The 9,673-nt window shown below is 49.8% G+C and overlaps 2 protein-coding genes across 2 annotated transcripts; both read right to left on the bottom strand.

The window, feature by feature from the left end:
- FPOAC1_013230 (uncharacterized protein) lies at positions 1–1,936 on the bottom strand (the record flags this gene model as incomplete). Its single annotated transcript, XM_044857571.1, has 2 exons — positions 1–402; positions 1,163–1,936. 2 exons carry the CDS (start codon positions 1,934–1,936, stop codon positions 1–3), a joined length of 1,176 nt encoding a protein of 391 aa, XP_044701754.1.
- Positions 1,937–2,185: 249 nt separating this feature from the next.
- On the bottom strand, positions 2,186–3,186 carry FPOAC1_013231 (uncharacterized protein; the record flags this gene model as incomplete). The annotated part of the gene is made up of 2 exons (XM_044857572.1): positions 2,186–2,711; positions 2,765–3,186. 2 exons carry the CDS (start codon positions 3,184–3,186, stop codon positions 2,186–2,188), a joined length of 948 nt encoding a protein of 315 aa, XP_044701755.1.
- Positions 3,187–9,673: the final 6,487 nt, after the last annotated feature.

Consider the following 9,673-nt stretch of genomic DNA (forward strand, 5'->3'; position numbering starts at 1 on the left):
TTATTTGGCAGGTGCTCCGATGCTTGTGTTTCGGCGCTTGTATGCCGCCAGCGAGGAATGCAGCTTTGAATGAAATTCTTTGCCTTCGTGTCGCTGGGGTGGAATTTTTTCCACCGACTGATCCACTCGCCCCTTCACGCCGAGACCGAAGGCCTCGGCGTGGAAGAACGCAGTCGGTGGCGATGGGGGCGGTGTAGGTAACACCTCAAACCTTGAGGTTGTGTACTCACTCGTCGATCCATCGCCCTCTTCCCCTCTCGGAGGCAGCTTCGCGTGCTGGTCCTCCTCCGAGGTGGAGGCATCCTGCTGCGCCAACTGGTCGCTGCAGGGTATGTCTTCATCGTTTAGGACTTCCTCATGCTCCTCGTCAGGTAGCTGAGTTGTCCATTGCGATGGCTGCTCCTGTGCCATTATTAGCTCTTGGATTCGCTTTTGTATTGCTTCTAGGTCTGCCTGTAATAGGTCATCCCTGAGGCTTTCCGTGCGTCCGTCAAAATGTTGCCGCTCGTTGAATGTGACATCCCTCATTGTGAACACTTCACTCTGGAGGGGGTTCCAGATGCGAAATGAGTTACTCGAAGTATACCCAATCAGAAAACCGATCCAGGCCCTTGGGGCCTGCTTCTGCAACCGCTTGCGCCTTAGCTGTGTATCTGCAGTCAGGGCAAAAGCCTTGCAGCCGTACGAACGCAAGTGGGCTAAATCAGGCTTCGCCGTAGGGTCGCCTGGTTCTCGGCTAGCTGAGTGGAATATCTCATACGGGGTCTTCCCTATCTCGGCGGAGCGACGGTGTACGGTTGTAGAGATATGTAGCTGCTTTCATAGTTTCAGGCCATAGATACGCTGGTAACTTGGCTGCTATTCTCATGGCTCGGCTTTTCTCAATGATCACTGCTGCGACTCTTTCTGCTCCCCCGTTCTGGGCCTGTGTATTCGGCGCCGAGGGTTCACAGATAATTCCCCTTTCTCTGATATCATCTGCCACTCGAGTATGTATCTCAGTGATTTCATTGTCACACTCGATGACTTTAACTTTGATAGAGTATTGTACCTCTAACATTCTGAGGAAACTTTGGATCATTGATCGGAGAGTGGGCGTCGAGCGCTCGGTTAGGTAGTAGTCCCACGAGTAGCCTGATGCTCTGTCAGTCAGGATGCATACCGAAGTGTAGCCTGCGTATCCCAGGGTAAGTGGGTGAAAATCTATTGCGATGCGGTCTCCCGGCCTTGCTCTTGCTGTAGCTTGTCGCGGTGCTCGGCGGATAAGCCGGTGAGCTTTCGCTGTGCCACAGGCGTCGCAGTTAACCGTAGTAATCCTCTGGGGTCCTTTAGGGGTGTCTCCCTTGATTCTGACGCCCCTTGAGGCTGTTGTAAGGTATCTTAGGACCTCGGGGCCTGGATGACCGAGCCTCTTGTGCCAGGTTAAGGAGTCTCCCTTCAGCGGTCTTCTGGGAGTCCATGAGGTATACTGCTTGCGTTGCCGCGGTTTTGACGATACTTTAGCAATCAGCGCGGCTCTTAAGGTCGCGGCAGGTTCATAGCTTGTGCGATATTCCAGGACTTGTTGGCCGTTAATCTCTTTCACTTCACCTAGATAGCTCCCGTCTGCTCTTTGTAGGCAGTTGTTACCTGGTTTTGTATCCCACCAGTAGCCCCTCTTCCTCAACTTTGAGAAAGATACAAGGTTTGTAGTGAGAGCCGTACATAGGGCAACGTTGTACAGAGTGAGATAAGTCGGCGAGCCATCGCCGGATTTGAGGATAATTCGGGCCTCCCCGTAGCCATCGATCGGCACCTGTGTTGTTCCTGACCATAGGAAGTCTCCGATAGGGGCCGCTCGCAGGCTTTTCATCCGCTTCGTATCTCTGAAGATGTGGAGCGTAGCTCCCGAGTCGAGGAGCACGCTCTCCTGCAGCGGGTATTCTTCGGCGATCATTAGGGCTGCCTTGGAGTTACAGGTGCCCACCGGCCGTAGTCAGGCTGACTTCTCCATCTTAATCTTCTTAATCTTCTCAGCTACGCCATTAGCATTGTCGTCAATTCTCTGCCGCACTAAGTCAGTGGTGCGCTGAGATATCTTAAAGTTAGCTGGTCGTAGATGTGGGAAGACATGGAAACACTTGTCCAAGGGATGACTTCGTTGGCAAGCTGGGCATTCGGCCGGTCTATCGCCGCCCTCTCGGCGTTATTTCTTCTTTGGAGGTTGCTTTCTTTTATTCTCCTTTCTTGGTGTGTCCTTGTCACTATCGGCCTCTTCCTCCGTCCCTTCAGCTGTGAAGAAGGCTCCATGGGTAACACGAGGTCGTTTCGCCGGTTCTGGGTGCTCGGAGATGGCTAGGCGAATGGCCGCTAGAGCTTCTCCGACCTTAAGTGTGTTCACCTGAGCGCTGCTGCGTTGGGAAACAGCATAGGCGTTTATCCATGACTCTAGTGGGGAGGCTCGGAGAGCAGCGACTAGGTCCTTGAACCATAAGTCTGCTTCCTTGGCTTCCTGTAGGTCAACATCTCTTGCTTCGTTGATTGCATCCCTCCAAATTGTGATCCATTCTCTAGTTGACTTAAGTGTGGCCAGCCGAGACTGGTGAGGTTTCCCTAGATGCTCACGGTATTCTCGCCTTGCCTTATCCCTTCTTTCTTCACCAACTAGGGAGAACTCCTCGTGGATAGACTTGATCCAGTCTGCAAGCGACTCCTCTTCGTTGAAGTTGTGTCTCGCAAGTGGTTGATCAACTGTCTCTATGACCCAGTCTTGGAGCACCGAGACTTTTTCTTGAGGGCTTCGTGCCTCTTGGAGAGATGCTCGTAGTTGGTCCATAGTGCATTGTATACACGAAGGCCTTTCTCTGAGAGGTCGGCGACATCTTGAGCCAAGATAGCAGCATCGTCGTCTTCCCTCGCTCGATAGTCCTCGTCCATCTCCGTTGGGTCGGCGACGATCGTGTCTTGGGTCGCTGACGAAGGGGTATTCGTGTTCGATACAGTTGATCTCGTGATAGCTGAGCTTCTTTTTCGGAAGTCCTTTATATTCGGCGGAGTTGGTGCGGTGGAGATCAGTAGGGGTTTATGCGGCTTTGTGGGGTCAAGATATTCCCAAAGATCTTGGTTCTTAGCTTTTGTCTTCAGGGCCTTGAACCAGATTGTCCAGTCTTCATTGGTGACTAGTTTGATCGTCGGGGCATTAGACATGTTCGGCGGTAGTCCTGCGATCGGTCCCCGATTGGTGCTTCAAGGGTAGATAATGGATGATAGCGTATGAGACTCTTAATTGTTGAACGGATCGCGTGCGCCTTGATGTCCTTAATTGTATGTCTATTGTTCAACTTTTTTCCCCCGCCTTCCTTGGAGAGGGGTCTGCTTATTATGCTTTCCTGAATGGGTCTAGGGTCGCCGACAGCTGACCGATAGGTCACACGATACCCCGTGCGGCCATCCTACTGTTCAACACAAAAGGCATAAAAGTAGCTCTCCAGAGTCGATTCTATAAGCATTGAGGTCCTCTTCCAAGGGAACAAAGATAGTTATGCATAAGGTTGCCTTATTAGAGGCCAGGGTCCAAGATCTTGAACAGGCAAATAAGATACTAAGCCGGCGGCGGAGGGCAAAAAGAACCCGGCTACAGAAAGGAGGGGTGATGACAGTAGAGGAAGGAAGGCAAGTAATTGATCAAACGGATGTTGATGCGCAGGCGGTGGCTGGACCATCGAGAAGTGGTGGTCAAGGAGGGCCTACGCGAATGAAGGAAAGGCGCTGTGGAGCGTGCGGCAAGACAGGACATAATGCAAGGACCTGTCAGATAGTTGTCGCTATGTCTATGGAAGAATATAGCGATTAATTTTACTTAATTAATAGTCTGTTGTGTTTTTATCGCTATTTCTATCTGAGATGTTGGGATGTTGTGTTGCACTCGCTTGTCTGTTGCACCCGCTTATCATGTACGTTAAGTTATTATTTTTAAATATTTCTTCTTAACTACCCCTAAGCTAGAATAACTCTTATAAAATAAAATACTATCTCTTCTAAGTAAATAACTTAAAAACTATCTAGAAGATCTTAACTATAGAAGCGCTACTATTATATAGTATGCACTTATTAACATTTTCCTAAGTGTAACGGTTGCACCTAACCGCTAAGCCACAGGGCAAAAGATCGGGCCATAATCACTATGCTAGCGATTACAGTGGTGCTTACAGCTGCCTATAGGGGCCGATCGTAACACTAAGGTACTAGACTGAAATATAGGTCGGAACCTCTGATATCAGCTCGCTTCTATAGCTCAAGCATGGGCCAGATTTCTATTGGGTGGACACTTTACCAGTAACTCAACCACTGAAATAACTCGCTATAAGGGCGCTGTGGGCTGTCACGCCTCGTCCAGTGGGTGACTGCCTGGCAATGCAATACTATAGATCGCATCACCATGCTGTAACTGTTGCTGCCCAGCATGACGTAACTGTAAATTATCTTTAACGTACATGATAAGCGGGTGCAACAGACAAGCGAGTGCAACACAACATCACAACATCTCAGATAGAAATAGCAATAAAAACACAACAGACTATTAATTAAGTAAAATTAATCGCTATATTCTTCCATAGACATAGCGACAACTATCTGACAGGTCCTTGCATTATGTCCTGTCTTGCCGCACGCTCCACAGCGCCTTTCCTTCATTCGCGGAGGCCCTCCTTGACCACCACTTCTCGATGGTCCAGCCACCGCCTGCGCATCAACATCCGTTTGATCAATTACTTGCCTTCCTTCCTCTACTGTCATCACCCCTCCTTTCTGTAGCCGGGTTCTTTTTGCCCTCCGCCGCCGGCTTAGTATCTTATTTGCCTGTTCAAGATCTTGGACCCTGGCCTCTAATAAGGCAACCTTATGCATAACTATCTTTGTTCCCTTGGAAGAAGACCTCAATGCTTCTAGAATTGACTCTGGAGAGCTACTTTTATGCCTTTTGATTCTCTTTTCAAGATATTCAAGCTGAGAGTCGGCTTCAAGGATAGTCTTTGGGGTCTTTGAGACCCAAGGGGTCGAGGGGCTAACTACCTCCTCCACAGGCGTTGGAGTCCGCAGCTGCACATCGAGCTTCGAGATTACACTTTCTGGGTCGAGAGGAGCAAGTCCGGCTCCTCTAAAGGCTGCTTTAATATTTTTCTCTGTCATTGTGGCCTGGTAGGCGGTGTAAAAAGCCGGCAAGAACTCGGTTTTGGAAATGTGGGTTACGGAGTGTTACGACCAACAGGTCCTTATGCACGCGGAATAAGCACCCCACTTTTCGCTCCAATCATCAACTACCTACCCTGTAGAAGTCGAATGCACGCCATTCGACTTGCATATTGTCAAGCGCACGCCATTCGGCTTGCATATTGTCGAACCGACCTCGTTCGATTTGCATACCTCCAAGTATATATACATTCTCTTAGCACTAGATAGAACTTAGCTCACTAGCTATCAACAAAACTTCTTTACCTGAATACGCCTTACCCGCACTATTCATTATTAAGAGACGTGACACTTCGCTACCGCTCAGTGACAACGCCCTACGCATCTGCCAACATAAACCTAGTACGGACTAGTTTATCCCTTGGGAATCACAACCGTCACACGTTGATAGCTCTTGTTCAGACCGTACCGCGTTAACACTGAGCAATAACATACTGTCAAGATGTCCAGCAACAACACCAACAACGCTCCAGCTCCCCCTTACACAGGACCACCCCCAAGCACCGCCGAAATGATGGCTGAACTTCAGCTACTCCGGAACACCGTACGCACCCTGCAGGCACGGGTCACTGAACTACCTGCAGTGGCACCCCCGGTCAACCCTGTGGACAACCAGCGGGACCTTGGAGAAGTCATCAAGCCAACTCCCCCGGAGCCATTCAAGGGAAAGGCAGCGGACGTCATACCATTCCTGACACGAATGAAAGGATACTTCCGCCTGTTCCCACGCAAACTGGATACAGCAGCCAAGAAGATGCTATACACCGCACCACTGATCCAGGGAGACGCCAAAGACTGGTTCGAACCCATCTGGAAGGATTACCTTGAGAACGAATACAATCAGCAGGACCAGGAAACACAGAATATCTTCGCAGACTGGCTTAATTTCGAGGCACTCCTTAAGGACAACTTTGGAGTCATCAATGAAGAACGACAAGCCGCCGCTGAAATCCTGGCCCTCAAACAACACGGCTCATGCGCAGCTCACTCAGCCAAGTTTCGACAGCTCGCAGCCAAAACAGAATGGGACGACGAAGCACTCATGGAAATATACTACCGCAGCCTTAAAGAAGAAGTCAAAGATGAACTATACAAAGCCGACAGACCCGACAACCTCACGGAGTATATCACCATGGCCGTCAAAATTGACGAACGACAGTATGAACGCAGAAAGGAGAAATCCAGTGCCGGCAGGAAAGGGAGTAATTACAACCCATACTACCCTAATCAGCATAACCGCCGCAATCAAACAACTGGACCCCGAAACGGCAGCAACCAAGGAGGGACACAGCAAAATGACACCTCCTATGGCAGCCACTCCGGCCCAATGACTATTGGAGCCACTCGAGCATACAGGCCACCAACTTGCTGGAACTGTGGCAGGAAGGGACACAAAGAAACGGATTGCTATAACCCTGTGAAGACTAACCAGAAGTACCGACCGGTACCTGAAGGAAGGAACGTACGAAATACTAACTTACAGGAGAACGAAGCGCAAATGGCAATTCGCACTACACGACGAACCAATGCCACCACACAGGTAACTCGCAAGAACTGGCAACCAGTGCCTGAGCACCCAACCATGGAACAACAAGGAAGCAGGATTGCTGTGACCAGAAGAGGCAAGAGCGCCCCTGACACGGGATCGACCAAGCAAGCCCCAGGTAGCAACCTGCACGATCAAAAGATAGGCAACATTCCCGTCAGGACAACAAGACCGGGATCCAATCTGCACTACGAGGACCCTAACTTCGTTAGCGCACGACAAGCAACAAAGGAACTCGACAACGAACGAGCCATCGAAGAGTGGAGACAGAACACAAGGAGAGATCCAGACAGGAGAGACACTCCAAACCCCCAGGAACTAAGACTCATCGAGCAAGAAAACGCACGGGATAACCAACTCGCGTCAGAACATCAAGAAGTACTGAGCCGAGAACACCGATGCCCACACAACGAACAATGTCTAGACGAAGAATGCGACTTACGTCACCCTGGCCAACAGGGAAAAGACAACAGCCTGCTGTACTGGTAGAGCCACAGCACGGCGATGAGAGCAGAAGGGTTACAACAACACCCTCAAGAGCTCTACGAACGACCAAGAATGGTCAACGGACCTGCCTAGAACTGAAAGTACGAATCAGGGGAACATGGCTAACCGCTCTTGTGGATAGCGGAGCTGACGTCAATGCAATCGACCCTCGCACGGTCAATCGCTTGAAGCTACCATGGAAAGACAAGACCCATCCTTACCCGATGAGGAACTTGGAAGGTCAACTATTTGACTACGAAGGAGGACTTATCACTCGCGAGATTGATCACCTCAAAATGTTTGTCGGAACTCGAAGACAAAACATTGACCTCGACATCATCCCCACACCAGGACACGACCTGATGCTAGGATACCCATGGCTACAACGCTATAACCCCCACGTCGACTGGAGGACTGGCCAGATCAGCGGTTACGCTGACCCCTCCGACGACGAGGCCGCAGATTCAGAAACAGACGATGAATTGAGATCTCAAACTTCGACCGACACCCACGGCGAAGAACGGCGTGAACAGAGAATTCACCCACCTCCAAACGGAGTACGACACAAGCAAGCACAAGGCAGGGCGAGACGAGTCAGAAGGACCCTCGCATCATTTGGGAATCAGTTAAGAACACTGAACGAACGGCTAGAACAACAGCCAGAAACGACAGACAGGCTTAGGAACGTACCAGAGGAGTACCGCATCTACGATAGGCTATTTAAGGAGGAGCTCGATACGAAGGTGCCGCAGCATTCACGCTGGGACCACGAGATCTGCCTCACATCAGATGAACTACCCTTCCAGAAGATTTACAACCTTAACGAGATGGAACTCACCACTCTCAAGGAATACCTGGAAGAGGAACTACGAAAGGGTAACATACGAGAATCCTCATCCGCTGCAGGATTTCCTGTTATGTTCGTACCCAAGAAAAATGGAAAACTACGACTTGTTGTGGATTACAGAAGGTTGAACGCTCTCACCATCAAGGACCGGACACCACTTCCGCTCATCACGGAACTCAAGGACCGCCTGCAAGGAAAACAAGTTTTTACTGCCCTTGACCTCAAAGGAGCTTACAACCTGATCCGCATCAAGGAAGGCGACGAATGGAAGACCGCCTTTAGAACGAAATTCGGATTGTTCGAATACCTGGTCATGCCTTTTGGACTCACCAATGCTCCGGCAACATTCCAAAGGATGATCAACAATGTTCTACGACAATATCTCGACGTCTTTGTGGTATGCTACCTGGATGATATCCTAATCTTCTCAGATAACGATGAAGAACACAAGGAACACGTCCACAAGGTCCTCAAAGCACTCCAAGACGCCAATCTTCTAGTAGAACCAGAGAAGAGCCACTTCCATGTTACAGAAGTTGACTTTCTCGGACATACCATCTCACCAGGAGAAATCCGAATGGACCGAAAGAAGATCGCAGCAGTACGAGATTGGCCAATACCAACAACAGTCAAGGAAGTACAAAGCTTCTTAGGATTCGCCAACTACTACCGACGCTTTATTAGAGACTTCAGCAAGATCGCAAACCCACTTACGGAACTCACGAAGAAGGACCGCAAGTTCGTTTGGATCAAGGACGCGCAAGATGCATTCGAGAGATTACGCGACGCCATCCTCGAAGAACCAGTTTTGATCATGTTTGACCCCACGAAGGAGATTGAGTTAGAAACGGACTCATCGGACTTCGCCTTGGGAGGACAGATCGGTCAACGAGATGACAACGGAAAGCTACATCCGATAGCCTTTTACTCTCACAAACTACACGGAGCTGAACTCAATTACCCCATCTACGACAAAGAATTCCTAGCCATCGTCAATTGTTTTTAAGGAATTTCGACACTACCTTATGGGAAGCCTCCACCAGATCAAGGTCTACACCGACCATCAGAACATTTCGCACTTCGCCACCACTCAAGAGCTGAACCGACGACAACTTCGTTACGCAGAGTATCTATGCGAGTTTGATTTCACAATCATCCATCGCAAGGGATCAGACAATGGACGCGCAGACGCCATCAGCAGAAGACCAGATTACGACACTGGCATCACGAAAGCCAAGGAACAAGTCCTTGAGCTCAACGGAAAGGGAGAATACCAGTTCACCCAACCGGCACGAACAATCGCACGAACGATGCGAGGAACCCCGGATCCAGGAGATCACGAGGACCAAGAACAACGAAAACAGACAGTACGGGAAATACACGAACATCCCCTACATGGACATCAGGGTGTCACAAAGACCCTCAAGCGATTACAGAGCCATTACGATTGGCCCAACATGAGGAGACTAGTCGAAACTGTCATCAAACAATGCGACGTTTGCATGAGGACTAAGTCACAAAGGCATAAGCCTTACGGAACACTACAAGCACTCCCAGTTGCTCAGAGA

Source organism: Fusarium poae (genome assembly GCF_019609905.1).
Source record: "Fusarium poae strain DAOMC 252244 chromosome Unknown contig_1, whole genome shotgun sequence".
In the NCBI taxonomy this organism is placed as follows: domain Eukaryota; kingdom Fungi; phylum Ascomycota; class Sordariomycetes; order Hypocreales; family Nectriaceae; genus Fusarium; species Fusarium poae.